Below are 24753 nucleotides of genomic sequence, written 5' to 3'. Positions count from 1 at the left end.
GACTGAGTGAAGTGTCCCCCGCCCCCGTCTGGTGGGGACATAGAACTTGAGTTGTTTGCGGGTGCTTCAGGGACTCGTGACTATGGTTTATTTCTGAAGAACACGCCAAGATGCACTAGTGAGGGTCTAGTGCTGGGGCCTGCAATCTTGGGCCCTACAGATGCTTGGACTGCTACTCCCATCATACCTAACCGGCATTGTACATAAACAGCTATCATGGGAATTGTAGTGCGAAACATCTGGGGAGCCAAACCCCTGGTCTAGCGTGTCGAGTGTATGTGAATATGCGCCCACCCACTCAAGCTTTTTATTTCAAACTGTGCATGTTCTCGCTCATTTGTAAGTTTTTACGGGTGTTGTAGCATCAGAAGTTGGTACCCAGGCTCCAAGGAGCCTGTTAGATATACATGCACCCAATACATAAAATTAACATAACAAATAAGCCTTTAACCTGAAAAAACGTGGATTAATGAAAAGATACTCAGAAAAAGTGAAATTACAACAAATAAAACACGGATTACATTTTTGGAACAAGAACCATTTGGTAAATTGAAGTAATAGGTGGCACATTAAGAGATGACAGACATTGGAAAAAGGAAACTACTGTTTGTGGAGAAGAGGTAAAGTGCTGTCACAGCCGCTGGTTCTCAGTCCAGTGCCCGCCAGTGCCTGCCAGTACATCACTGATACTCCAGAGAAGCCGGAAGGTAAGGTATATAGAAACATATTAAGATTAGGTTCATATATAAAATAGAGAGTCATGAAAATCCACTCCTCACAAATAGGATCAACAAGACAAAGGCTAAAAAAAAAATGTTTTGTACAATTTCAACAACACATGCAGGTTATAATGATCCAGAAATGGGTCAAATGAATTTGGCGATCTGTGAATCCTGGCATGGCCATTCTAGTGTCGGTAATGTCAGCTCATTTCTTTTCGTCGTTCTTGGAGGAACCAGGGATCATCAACTCTTTCTCCTGCAGAAAGTACAGTGAGTGGCAGTGGGAATAGAACTGGTGACAAGGTGGGCGACCATGGTGTTTGAGAACCTTGGTTTAGGGTTCCCATCGTTGAAGATTGTCAATTTGCTAGGAGCCGCGTCACAGTTTGACGTATATCCGGGACTTCACGGCAATCCTGCACATGTCAAGGTTCATGAATGTGCACTCTAGTAAGGGTGGTGGTCAGAATTCATTGTATTTCCATCAAACGATGCCTGTTATCTTGGTAGGTTCCCGTGACATATTGACTGTATATTGTCAGAACCAGAGGAAGCTTTATATACACAGATCCTTGCCAATGCCAGGGTTCACAAACTGTGGCTCTCCAGGTCCTTCAGACTCAAACTCTCATCTGCCTTATCTGGCATATTGAATGGTATGGGATGATAGTAGTTGTTGTCCAAAACATCTGACGAGCTGCAGGTTGCCGTGTCTGTACTATAAGATGTTCTTATTGTTGGTTGGAAGGACATATTTTTGATGTATGCGCTATGGTAGACTTATATTTGTACTTCATTTGACAGCTGCTTTTTTGATGAAAACTAAATTGATCAATATTATCCATAAAGTTCTTCTAGTGTATTTCTCTGTGCAGTTTCCTTCAAAATATCCTAACAGTAGAAGAAAATTCACGTTGCGTTCCAAAATAGCTTTAAGGGGACTATGCTCCCGAGCTCACAGGGCCTCCACAGGAGGGAAAGATTTGAGGGCATACACACATCTATGACGTGCCTTAGGGCGACGATCAGTCAAGCTGTAGGTGCCATTATGCCACCCACAATAAGAAGGTGTCCTATGCACGCCGAGGCCTAGGCTTGTAGTAACATGATTATACTGTAGAGGAAATATAAGGTATGTATTGTTTACACAAGGTCAGAGCTGAAACTGCTTAAGCACATTAGGCCTTCTAGAAAGAAGCTTGCGCGAGAAAAAAAAGGTCTGGATATTCAGTGTAGGGTGAACCAATAAGGGTGGCCGAAGAGTTGTGGGTGCAACATTGAGAATTACAGGGTAAAATCAATTATGAAGGCAACCAGGAGGAGCCCTGGTCTGGGGCAGATGTGTATATGTAGTGGATCATTTGGAATATGAAAAGGGGATGAGCATCCGGAAAAACTGCAAGTGTTTCAATAATGAAAGAGAAGAACATTGACCTTTAGCAATGAGATGTTTAGATGCTCTAAAACTAGCTGTGTCCTAAAATGGAAGGGGGAACACACCGAGTAGCTGATAAAAGTGGGGTTAGGCAGCGAGAAGGAGCAGAAGGGACACACATGAGCTCCACTGCAACACTTTGGAGACCGGGGGAAGGAAGCGAGGTATGCTGGGCGCTCCATTGAGTGTTGATTCAGAGGCAGTTCACCTGATTTTATATTCTTCACAATCATGGAACTTTCAACACATCTTTGAGCTGGTCATTTTCCATTAATCTCGCTAGTGTTGATCGAACTCCCATGAAAGTGACCCTTTGAATTTCACAGGTCACTGATCCAAAAATGGGGTGACCTGTGAAATTCCAAGGGGCACTTTTGTGAGTGTGAACCAGTCACCTGACCCCCCCACTGCCCACCCTTCGCCTCCTTCCCCCACCCCCAGTAATCCAACTACCCCCAAGCATCCAAAAATTGTTTGACACTTTATTTTCTATATCCAGCACAGTAGCACTAGGAATAGAAACAAGTGTCACCTGCCCAATGATATGCAGGGGACTGCCTGGCTCCACTATGGCAGTAGCACATGTTTAGGGTCTGTGGTGGATGGCAGTGGCATGATCTCCCTTGCAGGACCCTTCTTTTACCCCCTGGGTGACATTGAAATCCCGCCCGCCCCCAGACAAACCTGTGGCTACTCACCACTCAAACCTTCACTGGTTCGAGTTTTACTCGTGCGAGTTTGCTCACCCCTACTTCTTGCCGTTGGGCCTGTGGCAATGTAAGGGAGCACTAGTCTTGGTTGTAGATCTTGTAGAGCTACGTTAACCTCCCTTTCCAAGATCATCTCTGAAAAGCATTCTGGGAAATATTAAGGAGTTCTCCAGGTAATGATCGATCGTCTGATTTCACTGATTTAATCACCACTTTTCAAGGGGAAGGCATTCACTGCCCCATGAAATCTCACTTACACGAAGACACCATTATAACAGCCTGTGATGTCTTCATGTCATTTTAGATGGATGTTGCTCTAACTATGTAAGCATTAATGATTTTGTTATATGTGGAACTTTGGCGGGGCACAGCTATGTCGAATGGCATCTAACTTCTTTCAAAATAGCACAGACCTTCGCTCTAAAGGACATTGTATTTCTCTATTTTTCAAACTCGGCCTCCTTCCAGCCATCTATGACACCCCACCTGGCTGTCATAGATGATGGAAACTGACTGAATCTGAATCTGGTTACCTGGCTACCATCTGATCTCGTGCCCAGGGCCCCTCCCTGCCAGTTTCACACCTGCACTGCCCCTCCGGCAACCCTTGCACTGGGGGACTGTTTCTGTATCCCTACAGCCCCCTACCAGCACTCGACACCTGATGTCTGCACTTATCCGTGCACTTGCCACCAGCTGGCGGCACACATATTTATTATTTATTGTCTCTATTTATTTTACTGTTATCTTATGTACCGCACTGCCCCCTCCCCATTCCCCCCGCACTTTTCCCCTTTCCCCCTCCCCTGCACTTGCGCGATCTGAATTTCACCTGGCCTAGTAGGATCGCTGTCTCTGTCTATCCCCTCCCTTGCCTCGCCGCTCCTTGAAACACTTGTGTATAGGCGCGTTATAAATGCCATATCATATCACCAGAGCCTACAATTTCACAGGGTGTTCCACTGGCATGGTATTCAGCTTTTGCAATGCCTGCTCGGGTTCATATAGCTCTGACCCTTTTTCTAGGAGGTGATAATTGCTCTTTCCATTATTGAAAATAAATGTCTTTAATGATAGTGCTGCTGGATTCTCAGAAATAAAGAGCACGGCCAGGTGAAATCATCTTAAGCTGGGAAGGAAAAGCAAGGATTCAGAAATCTAGACATATTTCAAATGCCCGTCTCCCTGGCGCATTATGATACAGTAAGGGCGAATGAAAAGCAGTCCCTAAAAGCCACCCAACAAGGTATCCATTACATAGTCATTGAGCTCTTTCTAAAAATAATAGCTTGGGAAGCCTGTAGAGGAGAGATCTGACCTTCTGCAAGCAATGATACAATCCATCCCTTCCCAGAACCCAAATTCTACTTTCACTCATGAGAAAGGGCTCACACGTTCAATAAGATACAAATAATCATTGACAAAGCCAAGAGTATTGGCTAGTAAATCGTACATTTAGATGCCCGCACAACGTGTCAGTTTTCATCATCATTTGCCTAGGAAGTACCGTCAATAATTAGGTAATGACATCATATTTTCTGGTTCTCATATGACTGGTATTGCTCTGATATACCAGGTAGGGCCAGATATTCACAGCATTGCAAGGATTTCGTATTGACATTCCAAACACTCACACCTGGAGACACTGCCTGGGTGGTAGCGGTGCGCGGTATGAATGAACATAACATACCATAACCGCTGCCAACTATTGCCATCAAACCCCAGGTGTATGCACTATTGCCATCATATCCCCAATACTGAAACCCTTGTCATGGATAAGTGCAGTTATAAAAGGAGTGCCAGTTTCTACCCTGCTCGCTTATCAGAGCAGTGCCAGATTCTTCTATGTTCAGCTAGGTAAGAAGTGCCAGAACCAACTGTGCAGAATTAGCGCAGCACAGCCAGATTTCGTTAGGCCCATTGTGGACATCAGTGCCATGTTTAGTTTTGTCCACTTAGCTCAGTAAGAGCAGATTATGTTATGCCCAGTTAGAACAGTAGGGCCTGATTCCATTAAGCCCAATTAAAACAGAAACTCCACCTTCCTTTAGTCATAGATATCACAGTAAAATCAGTTATCATTAGGTCCAAAAACGGTAGCAATTTAGGATTCCAATATGCCCAATTAGCATTTCAAGACCATATTCCATTACAGACGTATGCATGTGTGGTTCAGGGGAAGCATATAGCTGTGTGTGTGTGTGTGTGATACATCAGGGGTGTGTGTCTTGACTGGCTGTGTGTGCATGCACAGAGCTGAGCTTAGGCGAGGGTGTTTGTGTGTGTGATGTGCTGGAGATAGCGCTGCATGTGTGTACAGTGCTGGGGCAGCCTTTGTGTCGGTGTGCTGTTAATGTGGGCATATGTGTATGTGTGTGTGTGTGTGAGAGAATGTTGCTATTGTACCTCATGGTAAGATAAATAACATACATAATGATATCAGCAGAGACGTCTTTATGGGAGGGCAACAGGGGCACATGCCCCGGGCCCCCACCTTGGAGGGGGGCCCCACAAGTCTGCCTACTCTAAATAAATCAGTTCACATTGTTTATTTGTCTTAAATAGCACATTTCAGGATATTTAAAGGCTTGCTACTGAAACTCCAATCCTGTTGCCTGACTGTTGTTGAAAAGAACATTCTGCTTTGATCCATTAATCATGTAATGCTTTGTGTTCACGGTGCTATTCATAGTTTGTGTGTTCACTAAGACACAATTCTTGTAATATTCTCACCTTTCTGTTATGATTATATTGATCATGTGCAATAGCCAAAGTTCAAATGTGTATTGATAAATGTGAGTGCTCCTTTAGTTCAGAATATAGCACAATGTGTTAAGCGCTCATTGCAGAGGTTTGTGTTCATGTGCAAGATTACAGTAACAAATCCCTGCAAGGTCAACTCAGCATTTCCTATATCTGACTACTGATAACATCTGTGTATATGTAGTTTGTTTTGTAGCACAACAGATGCTATTATTAGCAATATACCTGCACCACATAGTGGTCGCTTTAAAATCAAACAATATAGTGAAGGTCTAGACAATGGTTTGTTCCGATGGGGTTTTGTAAAACCACCCCAAATGATGAACATAAAGTGTTCGAGAGGTGATAAGCTATCCATATTCAAAAGTTTGGAACCAAAATCTTCATGCGTGTATCCTGGCTATGCCATCAGATGTTAAGTGATCCTGGACAAATCATCTTATATCACTGACATTAATGCGGTGTCTTCTGTGAAAAGGATTTCCTTTTCAAATGCTGGTGGCATTGTTTAGCCCATTCCCTGATCATCATTATTTTATGATGGCCACTTCTGTGGAAGGACCTCTAAATAGAAGAGAGAGGACCAGCTATTGAAGGCTTCTGGCAAGCCTATTTTAAGGTCTGCTTCTTTGACATAAAAACGTTTGGCTTTTTTGTACAACTCAAATGCATGTCTGCTTATTTATGAATAACAATTTCACAAGCCTGTGTTTTGGGTGAATTTAAAGCTTTAAAATTGAAAAGAGAAACCCAGAAAAAGTATTTTAAGATCATATCAATTACTTTCCTTGTTGGTGGAGACAATGAAGCAACAATCATTACCATTTTGCATAATACGCTTCTAAATCATTTTGTTTTTCAAAATTGTCATGTTTGGTTATGCAATTTATCTACTTTCCAAGTCAGTTTTATACAGTGTGATATTTTAGTTAATTGTAAGTGCTAGAAAAGAAAGTGGTGAAGTGCAGGAGTGGGTGAAAATCCCAGCGTCATATCTTAACCAATGTGTGATCCTAGGCATCCCATTCAATCTTGTATTGCCTAACCTAGCAAAATTGCCAGTTTTTGAAGCTTTCAAAATTGTCGGCCTTTAATGTGAATTTCGTTCTCATGGTTTCACTGGCTTTAGTGCTGCTTCCTCTATAGAAATAGTAGGCATGATATACTGCACACCAAATTCACTAGTTTATTTGCTATATAATGTTAATTCTGTTTAAAAACCATGTCCCTCTTACAATCTCAATCTATCTGGATAAGGACACCTTCCTGGTAGCTTCCAATTTCCATCCACTATCTAATATATGGTATGTGAAGCTTATTCCTTGCATCCAATTTGTCTTCTGTAGCCATGCCTGAGCACTTTTTCCTTCTGTGAGGCAGCTAATCTGACCCTCATTTATACCATGGCGGGTATACCTTCCTCGTGGCAGCTATTGACAAAAAGTGTCCTGTACTTATGGTAGACCATAAGTACCCTCGTGATGGACTGCTAATATTGGCCTTGAAATGCTACTTGTTTATCATTCTGATCACAGCAAGCATGAAGAGGATAAGAGTACTGAAAGGGTACCCTTCCCTATTTTGATCGCTGCGAGGCAGCATATCAACCTATGTGTTGTGATTGCGATGTTGGGGGTACAATCAGGTACTCTACACCCCTTCATGTCTTGGGTTCAGGGAGGGGGGCCACCAAAGGTGTCTGTGCCCCGGTCCCCAAAAGTGCTTAAGATGGCCCTGGATATCACCAAAACAGATACATTTTGTGTTCAATGCTCCGCACTAGAGAAGCCCCCACAGTGTAACACTGGTAAACTCTCCATTCCAATACGGCCACTCCCTTTGTTGCACCTAAACAATAACCACAGGCTTTGTATCCCCCTTTTATCTAGTTCAGCCCCATTGACACTCTAATATCAAAAGTTGTTGAATTGCAGAAACTCAGAGCCAAAAATAAAAGTAGGCCTATACACATTGGACCCAATACATGGAATAATCTCAGTGGAAAATAGGGTACTTGCGTGCGAAATCGTGCGCAAGTCCCCGTTTGTCTATTCATGGAAAGCAACACACAGGGATTACCCAGGACTTGCTAGGAATCAGTGCTGGCCCACCACATCACTGCGACTCGACGGGCGCCTTGCGCGAAACTCCAAAAGGAGGGTGGGCCGGGCCTGCGCAGCCACCTAAAAAGGGGGCGGAACACACGGAATGAGGAAGGATAAGCAAAAATGTGGGCGTTGCAGGCATAAACGTCATCGGGCATACTAACAAATGTATAAAAAGCATGCACGCACACCAAATGCACGGATATAGCCACGATGAATGCACCATTTGATGCAGCAATCCTCGAGGGACACGGCAGGAGAAGCAGGATGGCCAGGGCCCGGATCTTTCACCCACGGACCAGCTTTTTTGGGAGCCTGATGACCAGGTCTATGGCAGGTATAGGTTCCACCCATATCATCCTAGACCTGGTCAGGAAGTCCTCACATCACCCACCATGTGCTCCCAAGCACTGAGCCCCTAGCAAAAGCACACAGCTCTGCATTTTTTGGCCACTGGGTCATTCCAGCAGACCACCACCATAGTAGGTGGCATCTCCCAGGCCACACAGTCTCGCTGTTTACACCAGGTGATGGCAATCATAACTGCACATCCTTCTGTCTGCCGGCATATCTATATGCCAAGAACACCGGCAGAAACTAGGCAAGCAGTGGTCCAGGATTTCTATGGGGTGGCGCACTTTCCAAAAGTGCTTGTCCACCTCGAGCAACAAAGCACATCTACCGCAACCGGAAACATTGGCACTCCGTCAATGTTCAGGTTTTGTATGATGCCAAGGGCATCATTACTGAAGTGTATGTCAACTATCCTGGTAGCACACATGAAAGTTACATCTTCAGGATGTCCCTGCTACACCGGGCCCTGGAAGCTGGGAAGCATGGCAACACATGGCTCATTGGTGAGTATGAATGGCCATGCACATGCATGCATGTTGCTCAGAGACCAATAGACACTGTCAACAAATGACAATGACAACCATTCTACCATCTACAGGGGACAGTGCCTTCCCTTTAAGCACATACATGATGACGCCCATACGCAACCCCAACACACCTGCCGAGGTAAGGTACAACACTTCCAATATTGCGACTCGGGGCATAGTGGAGCGCACATTCGGAGTGCTCAAGTAATGTTTTTGCTCCCTTGACCACTCTGGTGGTGTGTTGCTATATGCACCACCAATAGTCTGCAGGATCATTATGGCAGCATGGGTCCTGCACAATGTTGCAACACAGTGTGGCGTTCTGGTGGACTTGGTGGTGGCACACCATCCACAACCACAGGCACACCACTTGCGTATGGCTGGGCAAAGGGCACATGGAGAGGCTGCACGTACTCAGCTTGTGCAATCTTTTTCACCTAAAATCCTTCCCCTGTGGAGTGCACACAAGCCCGCAAAATCCTAGGTGCTATTCAATGATGACAATGGGCCAATCCACCCTGCCCACAAAACCACCCTGAGAAAGTGCCCTGGAAGTGCAAATTTGTGTGCATCCCTTAGAACTAAAAAGAAATTGGGCCTCATTACGAGGTGGGCGGTAAGGGATTACTGGCACCGGTAAGGGCACCGGTGCCAGTTATCCCTTACCGCCCTACTACGAGTTCCCTTTGCAGGTCCTGCCATAATGCCTGGTTTTACGAGGCGTTAAGGACGGGACCCGCAAAGGGACTTTAGAGCAAATTGCGGTACCGTTATTAACGCCTTCCCCATTCCCATTGACCCGTATGGGGGCTCAATGGGAATGGGGAAGGGCCCTGGTGAATGGGGAATTACGGGCCCCGCCAACCTTGGAATGGGGCGGTAATAGCTCCATTCACCAGGGCGGAGTCGGTAAGGTTTTGGAGGCAGCCATGACGCTAATAACGCCATGGTTACCTCCAACCTCGTAATGAGGCCCATTGCATTTTGTGTTTCCAAAAGAAACACATTGAAGAGGGAGGACACCACAACCACCATGCCAACCATTGAATGAAATCACCCTTCTGGCACCAAAACCATCCCATATGACTAACTAACATATCTGTCAAATGTGTAAGCAGCGATAAATCGGCCTCCAAATGTAACATGTCCACAAAATACAAGAAGCACAATGGCATATTGCTGCACATGTCAGAGAGTGTACATGATGCGCACAAACATGTCCCTACTGTGGGGTGTAGGAAAGCAGTGCAGTAACGATCCACATGTGACAGAATCTGGCAACATGAACACAATAAACCCCCTCCAAAAAGAACAAATGACAAAGAGGGCGACACACCAGAATGGCCACATCCAGACATGCAGCAACCAATGGAGCCATTCCATAAGGATCAAGATAAATGCACATCTTACCTTTCCCCTGGGCATGCAGTCGACAGTCAAAATTCATCCACGGAAATAGCCAACATTCCCTGACGGAAGGATCTGCAGACAATGAAAAAAATGAAACAGATTGAAACAGACTGTAGCCAACACATCCATGCACCCAAAAACCCAAGACCCACTTGCCCCCCTCAATGACATACAACACATGCAAACAACAACTCACAAGACAATCATCAACATGTGTCCCAGCACACATGCAACAATACATGCACACTGCAAGCAATTCAAACACACAACACACACACTGAGAAACAACAACCCCCACACTGCCTGATCCCCTGAATGACATGCAGCTAATGTGCATGTCACATATCCCCAATCCCAAGCAGATGGCACATACACAACACACGCATCAGTCAACATGCTGCATGAAAATGAGAATACATCAGATATGCAGATAATTGAGCCCCCCAAAAAAACAGGGACACCCCTGGAAGACAAGCAATGACATGACAAGGAATGCCACCACCAGTGTAGTATTGGGACAGTGCAGTGAACACAGTCATGGGAGCCCATGATGCAAAGCACAAGAAGGCCAGTACACAAATACTCACCTCCTGCACTCCAGGCAGGACCATGCTTGAGGGAGCATTTCACGGAGGCCGATGTCAGACTGGAAGGCTGGCCACAGAGGCAACTGCCATGGAAGACATAAGCAGGCATGACAAAGCAAAGTGATACTGCAAGCAAGGATAAATGCACCCAAAAGGTAGGATGCAATTGAAAAGTGCAAGGTCAATGCAGACTTCATTGTGAAAGCATACAGTTGGTCCAATTGTGCATTCAATTCAATGCATCTGTACCATGCACCCAGCTGCAGTCAACATGAAGCTGCAAACACCATGGTGCAGCATGCATGGGACAGGCATGTGAAAACACCAATAGCGCACAACGTAGTGTGCCTGTTCACAACATAGCATCCAAAAAAAGTGCATCAATGGTTCCATGGTTGTGGATCGTAGCTGGGGCTGCACACCATAATTGGGGAACCCTGACCAAGAGAGGCAAATGTGCCCTCGAACCATTAGCCCTCAAACATAGCAAAGGATGTGAAGTGTCACTCAGTACACATGTGCAAAGTGCAATCCGACACAGAGCAGCACAACCATCAACACCCGTCACAGGCCACACACATCTGGCCCTGCCACCCACTCTCAACCACCCAAGAAAGGCCCAGACAGTTGGAACTTCCACAATTTGGAATCTGAAACCAGTGGCCCCACCAATCCATAGAAAAAAACACCATGCCCAGACCTATGACCAGAACCACACCATGTGACATATGCACCCATGAAGTAGTACCGGTGCCCCACAAGACCAGTCAATCCCAAGTGATTACACTCAGTGCAAGACTCCCAGCCAAACACCACACAAGTGTCTGCATATGCCCTTCACTTACCTGCACAGGGTACCCAACTGCCTTGCATATGATGCAACCCACGGGAGACACACCCCCTGAATGCAATGACATGCAGAGTAACAACAAAAGGAACCTGCACATCATTGACAACACATGAAAGGAACATGGAAAATATGCTGAGACCACCCACTGCAGAAGGACCACAGGGTGCAAGAGGGTGACAGGACATAGATTGTGATCTGCCCATGAGTGCAGCATAGCACAATAGAGAGAGAGAGAGAGACAGTGAGAGGGAAGGCCACGTAAAAAACAGATCAAGGAGTACACAGCCTGGAATGAAGATGGCCAATGACATGCACTACACCACAGTAGGTGTGGGCATAGCTGAGTTGATTGAGGGAGGAAGACATTGACATGGGTACCACTTAAACAACCATCCTGGCATGGTAGCATGCAAAGCACATATATAGGAAACTTCCACATACAGCAAACACAGGGAACAATGAGGCATGCTGAACATGCCAGATGCTTCCGAATGAGTGACAGGAGGGCAGTGCCTGGTGGAGGGCATGGGGAGCATGGATGTCAAAGGGTGGAGGGTGTCTACCCCGAGACAGCAGTCACCGCCTCATTACGGATTACTGAAACAACATCGGACAAGACATTACAACAGGCATAGTAAAGTACGATTCACACAGCACACGTGTGATGATACACTGAACCCATAGTTACCTGCACATGCCATCCTGAGCACCACCATGCAAACATGCAAGTTGTCCTCACTCTGCATGCCTGCATGTCCACCACTGCAAACGTCACGGTCTTGAAAGGGCTACTGCACAACTGAAGTGAACAATAAAACACCAAAAAATAAAAATACATCTGGAAAGGGCAACTCAAAAATAACATGGCAACATCCGGGCCTGGGGTCTACAAAAGGGGCAAAAAAAATGTCCATGATGTCGGCGGGTCCACCCAGGAGTGGGGAGGGGCAGGGTCCATGGGCGTCCCAAAAAAAGAAAATTGCCTCCATGGGCTCATGGACCGCATGGCTACGGTGGACCGGGAAGCATGTGTGTGCTGGTACCCCCATCCTGCGTTGAATCTGCAGGTGGAAGTGGTGCTGGCTCGCAGGCCCCAACTGCTCCACCCATTGGTGCACTCACATCCACCAGCATTGAGGACTGAACATCCAGTTCAGCATCAGAGCCAATTGAGTCCAAAGAGTCAGAAGAGTCTGCAGCACGGCTCAGCCTGGTCTGTAGCACCAGTGGGTTCTCACGGCCTGCCATGCCACGTCCTCCACTGGTGGTGTGAAGCACCACAGACTCTTCATAATCCTACTCCTCTGCATCTGGTGCATCCTCACTTGCACATGATATGATATGATATGACATGGCATTTGTAACGCGCCTATACACAAGTGTTTCAAGGCGCGACGAGGCAGGGAGGGGGAGCAAGGGGAGACAAACAACGATCCTACTAGGCCAGGTGTCATTCAGTTCGCGCAATTGCAAGGGTGGAGGGGAAAGGAAAAGTGCAAGGGGGAAGGGAGAGGGGAAGTGCAGTACAGGGTTGGTAGAATACAAGATAAAAAATAAGGGCCCGCTGGTGGCAAGTGCAAGGTAAGTGCAGACAAGTGCTGGGATGGTAGAATACAAGATAAATAGTAAGGGCCCGCTGGTGGCAAGTGCAAGGTAAGTGCAGACAAGTGCTGGGAAGGGGGGCTGTAGGGATACAGAGACAGTCCCGCAATGCAGGGGTTGCCAGGGAGACAGTACAGGGGAGAGTGGCTGGGCCAAGGACCAAGACGGTGAGTAACCCAGTTGCAGATTCAGTGCAGTTTCAGTAATTAGCAGGAGAGAGGGGGAGAGAAAGCAGAAGCAAAGAGAAAGGTTTTGAGGTGCTGCCTGAACCAGAGATGGTTCTCCTCAAGTTTCAGGGAGGCAGGAAGGCTGTTCCAGAGGGAGGCCCCTGCTGCGGAGAGAGATCTACCCCCAACTCGTTGCTTGGAGAAGCGGCTGACCCTGAGGGAGTTGGAGGCGGATGAGCGAAGTGTTCAAGAAGGAAGATATTTAGGAAGAGAGAGTTGAAGGTATTTTGGCCCCAGGCCCCAGAAGGCCTTGTGGACAAAGCAGAGGGTTTTGAACTTAATCCTCGCAGCCACTGGGAGCCAGTGTAGCGATTCCAGTCCTGGAGAGATACGGTCCCTGGGCTTGAGGTCAAAGACAAGTCTCGCTGTCCTGGTCTGGATGAGTTGCAGAGGGCAGAGAGTAGAAGCAGGCAGGTTTAGATAGAGGCTGTTACAGTAGTCAAGCTTCGGGAGAACCAGGGCTCTGGAGACAGTGAGCTTCTGGGGGAAGGAGAGGAAATGAAGGATACCTCTGAGGCAGTGCAGCTGGTAGTGTGACTTCTTGGAGACGTCAGATATGTGAGGATTAGAAGGAGCGTGTCGAGTCGAAGATGACCCTGAGGTTTTTTGCCTTGCAGGTAGGAGCAAGAAGAGGGCCAAGAGAGGCCGGCCAGAGAGCTGCAGGGAAGTGGGCAGGGGGTGTGCCGATGAGTAGAATCTCAGTCTTACTGGCATTAAGGCAGAGGTCATTAGCGGCACACCATTCCTGGATAGCAGAGAGACGGTCAGAGATGAGGGAAGGAGTGGAGGAGGCCGAGGGTAGCCTGAAAATGAGCTGGGTATCATCTGCATAGCACTGAAAGTTGGAGCAGAGAGCGGCAATGCGGTGGGCAAGGAGTGCCAGATACTGGTTGAACAGCCAGGGAGAGAGGTTAGATCCCTGGGGGACACCACAGTAGAGAAAAAGATGTCAGAGAGGAACGACCCCAATTGGACCTGGGAGGGTCGATTGGAGAGGAAAGAGGTCAGCCACGCCAAGCCTGACCAGTGATACCCAGGTTATCACAGACGGTTGAGCAGTATGGCATGGTTGACAGTATCAAAGGCAGAAGAGAGATCGAGCAAAATGAGAACACACGGAGTGTTAGAGTCGAGGTTCGAGAGCGCAGGTCCTCACGAATGTTCAGGAGAGCAGTTTCCGTGCTTCTGGCAGCTCTGAAGCCAGACTGATGGTCATGAAGACTACCAACAGATTCAGCATGGAGATCAAGCTGGGAGATGGTCAGTTTCTCCAGGAGCTTGCCCAGGAAGGGAGTGATGGAGATTGGGCGATAGTTAGCTAGGCAGGAGGGGTCGGAAGAGGGTTTCTTAAGAAGAGGGTGAACAAGGGAGTGCTTAAGGGGGGATGGGAAGACCTCGGAGGCGAAGGAGTGATTGCAGAAGTCAGCCAGGGCAGGAGCCAGGGAGTCAATGTGGTCCTTGATAGTTATGGAGGAACAGGACAGAACAGAAAAAGACATGTGGAGTCATGTGCAACATGTCTACAGTAAACGTGTGTATCACCTTGCTGTCATGCAACAAAATGTCGCAATAAGAAATACAGCATCCACACACTATGGACAACAAGCTATCTGAGCATGGCATATGCAGACTGGCAACACAATTCCCTGCTCAGGGCATGCTGCCAGTGGACAATTGCCCACCACCAGGGTCGTTAAGCACATCATGTGTCATGGTACCGTAAACTGTTTACTAATACCAGTAAAATGGGAATGGACATGTGCCTCTGTGACGTGTAATTACTTAACATGGCAACAGGCAGACACACATATCCACATCCAAGTCTGCATCCATCACATGCCACATCAGTGTTCTCTTGGTACAGGGACTGTTCCCAATGGGAACATGCCGTAAGTCTGGGAAAAAGGAAATAGTCCCAGGTGATGTATGGCTGTAAGAGTCCCACCTAGGCAAGGTCCATGAAGAGGAGAGAGTAAGTCAATCGAGTTGTAGATAGCAACAAGGTACAGTGATCCACAAGAGGGAGAGGGACATGGACCCATGGAGTGTGGGCTGAGTGTGGGAGCGTAACATGGAGCAGGCCTTACAACGATTTGCCTCAGGAGTCATTGCCATTGGGGCAGCAGGGATGTGCACAGTCTGGACATATGCATACTCACTCAGGGCACACCATAAGGCATGTTGGGTGTCTTCCTGGATGTTCTATGTGGCATGGCAGCACATACGTACATGTGTGAAAAGAGATTCAATACACTGCTTGGCATGAAGTGTAACTAGGATTTCGGACACATGCACATGCACATGTCTAGCAGAGCCACTCACATCAAGGATGCAGCAAACAACTGTGTATGTTGATATTGAATTGATATTTTATTTGTATCGCGCTTGTACACAAGTGTTTTACACATTGACGTATCATGTTGCAGATGTTGGGGGTATGCTAGTGGGCGATGAGTACTGTCACACGGATATGTTCAACTGATGTACAACACATGGTTTTTATCCACTCTTGTGTACACTGGACAGGAGTCAGTACACCACATGACATGGTACACCCATGGTCATTCCAATGCAGCCAGATGTGCACCACAATTATACATCTTGGTGATGCATTACTTCACATACTCAGGATGCACAATGTTGCTCACTCACCGGACATGTCCTCGTAAATTATCCAGGCCTCCAGCGCCTTTCACCTGCTGCAGTAGGATGAATTGACTCATAGCCTCTTTATGCTCAGTCAGCTCCTTCTTCTCTGGTGACCCCCCTCCAATTGTCAGAGCAGAGGCCAGGTTGGCACCCAACTTGGACTTGGTGTGACGGGTGAGATCCTTCCAGTGCTTCACTACCTGTGCAGTAGTACGCTTCTCAAATCCTAAGGCATTGATCTCATCCATGACATGCTGCCAATGCACCATACGCTGAGCCGTTGTATATGTGCTCCCTTGATGCTGGCACATGTCACAGTGGTGAATGGTCACATAGTCCATGAGGACCTTGAGTTCGTCATCATGGAAGTTCTTCTTCCTCAACGTGCTAGTGTCCTGTGCCGTGTCATGGGGTTGAGCCTGTTCCTGCTGTGCAGGCTTTGCCTACTTGTCACGAGGTATTGGTGCCACCCCTGTGTGGCTGGGACCATTTGGGGGTCCAGATTCTGGACCACAAGTGGCCTGAGGCATGGCATTACCCCCTGGGGCTGGAGCAGTTGCTTCCACAGCACATCCCTTACCCTTTTGGACTGGGACAGCTGCTTCCAGAGCACGTCCCGGACACCCTGGTGCTGGGACAGCTGCTTCCACAGCACATACCTTACCCTTTCACGCTGGGACAGCTGCTTCCACAGTACATCCCAGAACCCTTGGGGCTGGGACAGCTGCTTCCACAGCACCTCCCGGAACCCTTGGGGCTGGGACAGCTGCTTCGAAAGCACGCCCCTGACCCCGGCCCCGTCTGCCCGCTTTCCCTCTTGGGGCCTTTACACTCATGTTCCAGCTGTAACGGAAATAAGGAAGGCACACCAAGTAATTGTCCTGGGCAATATGAGTGAGGGGGCAGTCTACTTGATGGAAGACCTAGTTCTGTTTTCCAGCAAGGATGAAACGTACCCCAGGTGGGGATATTACGGTATGCGTAACGCACAGGCACCCCTAAAAAAAGAAAAACGCATACGCGATACCAGGATAGCTTACGGAATAAGAAAAAAGCAGTATGCGATACGCAGTGGCACCCAGCAACAGTAAAAATGCATACGCGAACTCCGGAAAGCGAACAGAAAGGTAAGAATTGTGGTACGCGATACACAGGGGGGACCCAGAGTAGAAGAAAATGCTTACGTGACTCACCGTTAGCCTAGCAAAAATCAAAAGTAGATGCGCGTAGGCAAATCCCCCGTGATGGAAGGCATAGTTTTGTAGCCCAGCAAGGCTCAATTGTACCCCAGGTGTGGATATTACGGTATGCGTAACGTAAGACAATCCCTAAAAAAAGAACAATGCGTATGAGTGACAGCTCATCTTTGGGGAGCGATGTGGCTGGGGCAGCACCAGTGACATCTGGCATGGCTGATGGAGGTAAGTCCAAGAAGGTGAAGGTGGGAGTGGACTCCTCAGCAGCGGCCGGGCCAGATGATGCCACACAGGGGCCATCCATGGCGGAATACGTCCTGGAGTCATCCACATTGACTGAGTGGGAGGTGCAGGAGGTGGGCGTGCATACTGCAGTCCTGTCCCAGGGGCATGAGGCTGTGTAGACCACCATGGAGGTACCTGTGTAAAATCCTGCCCCTGGGGCATTGAATGCAGCAGTGTTCGCCTGCCAGGATGCCTCCACCCAGACCCATCCCCCGTTGTCGGCTGGTGTGTCCACCCAGACTAACACCCCCGTGCCATGTGATGTGTACATCCGGGATAATGTGGTGCCACTGCTGGCTGGGTTGACGAGATGGACAGTTGTCTTTTGTGATGATGTGTAGGCTACTCTTAGTCTGCTTACCAATCATTACAGTGCTCTATACTTTATAGTGTCCTGGCTTGCAGCATGCCTGTTCCGTCGTGTACTCCATGAGATGTTCACTGCTGTGTCCGCCTCCTCGTCTTCCTCCTCTGTGTGCTGGTCGTCCTCCAGGGTGCCTTCCAGCCCAGATACCAGCAGGGCCCCTGTGCACCAGTCCCATCCACATCCCTGCCCATGTTGGGAGTCCAAGGCACAGCAGCTGAGGTGGCCTCCGTGCCTACCCAGGCACCGACAGGGGCACGGGCAATTGAGGGACAGCAGGCACCTATGAGAAGTGCAGGTGCCGTACGCCCCCCCGGGATCATCATCAGCTCGTACCAGATTATCTGAATCACGCGAGCCATATTGTGCAATGAGCACCCTTCAAGTAAACCCAGGGGGCGGGGGGTTAGGGAGTGGGGGTAACAGTTATAATTCATAATTGTTCATTTATAACGCGCTTAATATCAACGAGTGGTTTCTACGTGGGGGGATCGGGATCCGAACCTGTGCTGAGCAGTGTTGTCTTGCTTTCAAGACAAACGACGTAAAGCACCAACGATAGTGACAACATCTTCTAAATGCACATTTCCTGGAGGGTAAAGAGTTCAGGGTATCGATAGACTGCAGAGCTAGATGTAGCATATTTCGAAAGGGTTACACCAGCAAAGGTCCCATTTGATTTCTTAGAGTTGTAAGGTGTTTGGTGCTTTCTGCCTGGTCACTTTAGGGAGATTATCAAGATGTACATTGTCTGAACATAATAGCTCACAGTGCAGCAGCGTCCCTACAAAACGGATGGACCGGACGTGTTTGGGAGGAGGAATGCGGCTGTTGGAGGACGCACACTGATGTGTGAATTTTCTAGGGTTAGTATTCATAGCATGGTCACATTTTCCCGTTAATCGTGAGGCAATCTTTGCAGTGGGCCAACATGTTTGCATGGCAGGAAGCGCGCGAAATTCCTTCGTCGTCACACTTTGAGATTTGGTGAAATTGGGAGTCCACAAATGCTGGAACAAACCATCTGCTAAGACAGTTTTTATCCTAACAGGGGCTCTCTGGGTAATATGCTCCAAAGTTACCCTCATACCACTCACAATGGCCTTCATTTGTGCAGCGGCAGACACTTTTAGGGTGCCCCATCATGCAATTATCACTGCAGAAGAGTGAAGAAATGTCGAGGTGCAATTACTATTCTTGCACCCTTGAAATAGGGTTTCACAAAATGGCTCTCAGTGGTAACCTAGCTCTGAGTAACTGGCACCTAAAGTCCATTCAATAACTACCAGTGAAAGCTCCTGGATTTTCTCACAGACTGGGCCAGTCTGCTGTGGTGGGGAACTGCTCTGGGACCTCGCTATACTAGGCCCTTTCTTACTCACTGTCTGGCGTCTTTTGTTTTCATTATCACCTCCTACATTCCTTCCAACCCCGCCTCTTGCCTCCTTGCATAACACTGTCAAAGTAAGCGGGAAGGGCACAGGAGTGGAGTTCTAGTACTTATTTTTTTCTGTTAACAGTTCCAATACTTTTTACAACCATATACACCATTCCGGAGCTGCACTTGTTGAAGTTAATGCATACTTCTTTCCTTTACCATCTTAAAGCTGTTACAGCTCAACTGAAATCCGACCGTACATTTATGAAGCCCAAGTGACATGGCATGTATGGATTCTAGCTGGCTTCATCATAGCCAGGGGACGATGGGGGAGGTCCGGGTAACACTAAGAAGCAATCTATACTCACACTCTAGAGCTCCCTCAATTTTGGAAAACGTAAGTTGTTATCTCAGGTAAAATACTGCGGCAATATAGTTTCTAAAGGTCCAGGCCATCCGCAAGGGATACTTTTTTAAATATCGGGTGTCTATCCCCCTTCCCTGCCGGCGTCACAGTTGCACTACTTTTTTTGGTACACTTCTGCTACCTCTGCTCTCATGTCCCCCGCTTTCCTTGCGGTGCCGGTAATTGCTGTACAAGACTCCTCTACACTTATATGCATATAATAACTATGCATGCATAAGTATTGCAAACAGAATCCCAGGCTGCTAGGAAGCCATGTGCTTCCCATAGAAGGAAGCTGAAATCTAGGCCGTCTTTCCCGGTCTGAATGATAGAATGGGTTTGCTGGTGGATTGCTGTCTTTGGTACGAATAACGTGTTTGCAATTTTACAGCATGTGAACATGGTATGCGATTGCTTTGTTGCAGACATTTCTGAAAGACGCCAGGCACATAAAATGCAAAAGCAGGGAAGCACTGCTGGGTCCGCACAGGTCACTACAGACCGTCGCCTTGACCCACAGAGGTACAAGGCCCCTCTATATATTGTCTTGCATGCCCAGTAATATTATGTTAGATAATCTGACCTAGACCTTTTTGGATTGATATAATGTGTTTGCTTCCACCACCACTGCTGGGAGGGAAGCACCCATCATATAGCCGCCTCTCCAGCCTAGTTCCCTCCAGCCTCACATCAGACATTCTGCTAGTGCTCTTCGAATGGAACATGCTTTCCACCTGTACCGTAGGTATGACCATTAGCATGTGGTCACATTCTTTGGCCGCTTTCCAGGGGACTAAGCTTAGAATGACTCTCTCTCTATCGAATGTATCCCGCGGAATCGATTTTCCGCATGTCAGTCGGAGCATTTCCACTGCTAGGCTGAGTTCAGTCAAAGGCACAGAAGCAAAACTGTCCACCAAGTTTTGAGCCAAAGATGTGTTGCCACCATGTTTCAAAACCATTGAACCATGCCACAGTGGCCACAAAAAGTCCTTCACTTCAGACCTTGTTCTCAATGAAGACCCATCTTGGCAATACAATAAAAGTGAAATGGCTCACAGAGCAAACCGAATTGTCTCTGGCTACTAAATTATAGCTATTATCATATGCCATATAATGATACTCGCTTTTTCCGTCTGGGAAGGATATCTCAACCCTGCCGGGATTTAGAATGTGCCCTGAGGGTTCCACAAAGACATTCATGCCAAAGTGAAATACTAGCAAAACATTGTTGATAAAACCTATATTCCACAATATCTTTAAATATGATTTCATGTGGTATGCGGTGGGTCAATGTAAGGCTCATGTGGGGCTGGACAGGTCTCAATGAACAAATAGAAAGATAGATTGATAGATTTGAGTGATGGATAATAGAAAGATAGATTGATAGATTTGAGTGATGGATAATAGAAAGATAGATTCCACATGATCATGTTAAACCACAATCCTCCTAAATGGACCTATGTTACGACACCAGCATATCCACACTAGTGGCACTTGATACTAGCAGTGGAACACCAGTGGGGATATGCAGCCATATTCTTTTGGGACTGCACCCCAGTCCACACTCCAGTGTGATTTCAGTATTTTCTTTATTTTTATTGTTGATTGCTATAAGGTAGACCGTCAGGCAACGAAGCCAGGTGCCATTGCTACAAACGTTTACAGGCTTTATTCTTATAATTTCAGGTATCAGAGAATGTTTTATTTTCTATTTATTTGAAGATGAAGGGGTGTCAATTTCGATCGGTAATGATTTACAATAACACATTTACAGATGGGGGAAGCATTTCCACAAAGGGTGCCTGTACAATAGCATAAAGATGAGAACAAGTAGTGAACCAGCTTATGAGAGTATACAACTTAGGACATGTACCAGGGACAAAACAAAAATAAACAAAAACAAAATGTATGTATCACATCAGGTGACTTACAAAGCTAACATTATCCTAAGGGGGCAAGTGCTTCAAACTAAAGCGGAGTACTAATTAAATATACAAAATAACATTATTAAACATCACTGGAGGCAGTGGTGGGGTCAGGTAGGGAGGGTGGGGGAGATGCCAGGGGGAGTTCCCAATGGCAGTAGGTTCCAGCGCTAGGCCCTTTCCAGTCCCAAACAGGGAGCTGCTTTTGGTTCTTTGCTGTAGATTCCCGGGCTGGACGCCCAGAGGCTACTGAATAAGGGAAGCAGTGTGTCGCATGTTCCTCTGGGAGCCACCCACAGTGTTCCAGATGGCTTTTACACTTGCAGGCAGAGTCCTGGGTGGTGTAGGCTCAGGGTAGGTTTATTTTGTACAGGCCCCAGCAGGTAAGTAGAAGCACAGGACATCTGATTTCCATTCCTTACCTGACTCCCTACCTGATCTCCTTTAATCTCACCTGTACCTCATGTTCCTCACCACCTTATGCGCCACCACTCACCCTGCCTCGTATAGCTCTCTTTCACTGTGAACTCCTCATGCCACTTGACAGCATATTGGCTTCCCCCACAGAGGCAACAGCAATCTCACGCCATCCACCACCATTATGTGTGGGGCATGTTTTGCAGCTCACATGTTTTCACTGTCATTTCTTTTGCACTGGTGTAAAATTGCTGGCATTAACAGCCAGCATTGATTTTTATGAACTCAAACATTATGAAAATGGAGGTAAATAGCTGTCCAACCATATAGTAACTCAACACAACATATTGCCTTTTCACTGTACTCTAAAAACTGTACCTGCATGTTGGGTTTACTCTATCCAATTCCATGGTGACGAATTACATGCTGTTTATTTTACAAAGCCCAATTGTATATCAAGTTGAGAAATCCAATCGCACTGACCCCATTATACATTATAATGAAAAACTGCGTCACACTAATTATGACATGATTTATATTTTCAGAACCTGAAGGGGGCGAGGTTTCTCCACCAGTGGGGGCCGGTGTCAACAGCAACAGTTGGACCTTCAAATATGGACCTGCTAACCCCAAACAACCGGTGCCAGTTATCCCACCAGACTTCCCCGATAATTTCATCATCCCAGGATCTCCTGCCATTATTTCCATCCGACAGGACCAGCCGTCCACCCAAGCTGAAAAAGGTAACTTCATAACTTTTGGCAAGAAAGAGGAGACCAAGAAAAAGAAGAAAAAGAAGAAGGGGACCAAGACAACTGACAAAAAGGAGAAAGGAAACAGCACCACCGACAACAGCGACCAGTGAAGGAAAATACAACTACGAAATTGCCAGATTTTTTTGTAATAATGGCCGATATTTCCTATGTAGCAAATCCCAACTTCTTCCTACTGTTAATACAGCTCACCTGTACACAGATTTGTAAGAATGAGACCAGGACATTGGCTATGTCTCTCTATGTTCTAAACGGGTTCTTTCGTCTTCAACAAGGTTCGTTCCGCTGGTGTTAGCCATTGCCCTTCTCTTCGCTTTTAGCATCCGAAGTACCAAGTTTGCTCCCAATGCAGTAAAAGGGACACACTCACAAGAGGTTGGGATCGCCATATTTTGTCTGTCTCCTTTTGATTGGGGGTGTGCATACGTTTGGCAGGTTCATGCCTGGTTCTTTTGGGTAACACTGAGTTTCCCTCTAATGGAAATCATGTTCACTGATGCAGTGGGTCACAAGAGTATGAGAACAACTGATCATGAACAAAAGGACTGCCAGATACTGAAAGTAGACTGGGGTTAGGGGGGGGGGCATCACAGAAGGGGGAGACTACACATATTCAGAATTTCCACATACAGTGCATTTAATGCACTGGAGCAAGACACAAGTTAAGCTCTTCAGCAGGAGTATACTAATATGCAGCCAATGGCCAGGTGCTCAAACAATGCATAACATTAGGCCAGTTGCCAAAGAGTAGTGTGCTGGTATGCCGCCAAAAGAAAATACAGACTCTTGTAGATTAAGATATTTCCTTTGTTGTATAAGGGATGGCTATGAGCCAATTAATGTAACCAGCTGTGGTATGTTTACCTTTACCTCCCCAATTCTACCATAGTTAATATTTCACTGTGTTATGCCTTTGCAAAGATCAGGTATTTTCCTCGGCGTGTCTGAACCCAGGTGAAGGACCTTTGCCTGAAACAGGCGTTCCTGAACGAGGAGGCGAAGAAAATGCAAAAAAAAAACAACAACTGCCCCTCTTATTAATCGAACCAACACACCTCTACAGCCATTAAAATGTATACTAGCTGCTATTCAAGTGCTTTAGAGAACTTGCCTGAAACATCTGTATTATATCAACCACCTGCCAATCACAGCTTTGTCCAGCGTGGTCACACAGTGGCTGCCCTTTGCATGTATTACTAATACTAACAAGTACCACATCTTTGCATTTATCTGCACTGTGAATACACAAGATCTCATGCAATGACCTTCCCCTGTTTGCAGATGCAGGATAAGAAATATTACCGAACACATCATGAAATCTACTAACCTCCTAGCTATGTGCAGTAGCCTTGTGTCACCTCGCCCACAGTTCCTTTTGATCTTATTTTACTTTTTTTTTAATGAGAATATGAACTGTTGACCCTGCAAAATCCATTATGTGCAAATACAGTATGTATGCTCTATGCTCTTATGAATCCCCAACATATTTATTCTGTGCTTGTGTATGTGAATGCAAAGGCAACTACTACCCATAGTTGTCTTTAAGCTTTACTGTTGAATGTACAATTCATATTGCATTTCCTTTTTGTACACTTGTGAACAAAGTGGAGTAGTGTTGATTTTTTAAAATCACAGTTGATCAATTTTTGTTTATGAAACACACAGTAAAATATCTTTTTAAATCAAGAAATGGGTAGATGAGGAATTTTATTGATGGTTCTGTTTTTACAGTTGTTTTTCCGAAAGCATGAACGAAGTTAAAAATGGTGTCCATTTGTGGATGTCAGGACAGCTGTTAAAAGTTATTTCAAATACCTGACAGTGCCCTAGAAGTAACCTCTTACAATACGTATGTGAACTACTATGCATCATGAACATGTTTGCTGATCCCAGAATACTTAATATTTTCTTTAAGTTGTATCCTGACATACTTATAGTCAGTGTGTTGTAAAATATTTAACACATTCACATGCTCAAACCCCAACCTCTTCACTTACTTGCCCATTTGGAACAATGAGTTATGCTAAGTGTTCCTGTACTGGACTTGTGTCAATCATAAAGCGAG

The 24753-nt window shown here is 46.5% G+C and overlaps 1 protein-coding gene across 11 annotated transcripts in view; it reads left to right on the top strand.

Annotated features, from left to right (window-relative positions):
* The window catches only part of LOC138582670 (protocadherin alpha-C2-like), a 935357-nt gene extending 910979 nt beyond the window's left edge, over positions 1–24378 (top strand). For all 11 annotated transcript variants that reach the window (XM_069654204.1, XM_069654203.1, XM_069654202.1 and 8 more), the window contains exon 4: positions 22461–24378. In XM_069654204.1, coding sequence (XP_069510305.1) covers positions 22461–22780 — 320 coding nt within the window. In that variant the 3' untranslated portion in view covers positions 22781–24378. The remainder of the gene's footprint in view (positions 1–22460) is intronic.
* The last annotated feature ends 375 nt before the right edge of the window (positions 24379–24753 follow it).

The sequence above is a fragment of the Ambystoma mexicanum genome, chromosome 3q, assembly GCF_040938575.1.
Source record: "Ambystoma mexicanum isolate Mex_15411 chromosome 3q, UKY_AmexF1_1, whole genome shotgun sequence".
Taxonomy (NCBI): domain Eukaryota; kingdom Metazoa; phylum Chordata; class Amphibia; order Caudata; family Ambystomatidae; genus Ambystoma; species Ambystoma mexicanum.
Note: the sequence above shows the minus strand (reverse complement) of the source record. Positions and strands in the feature narration are given on the sequence as shown.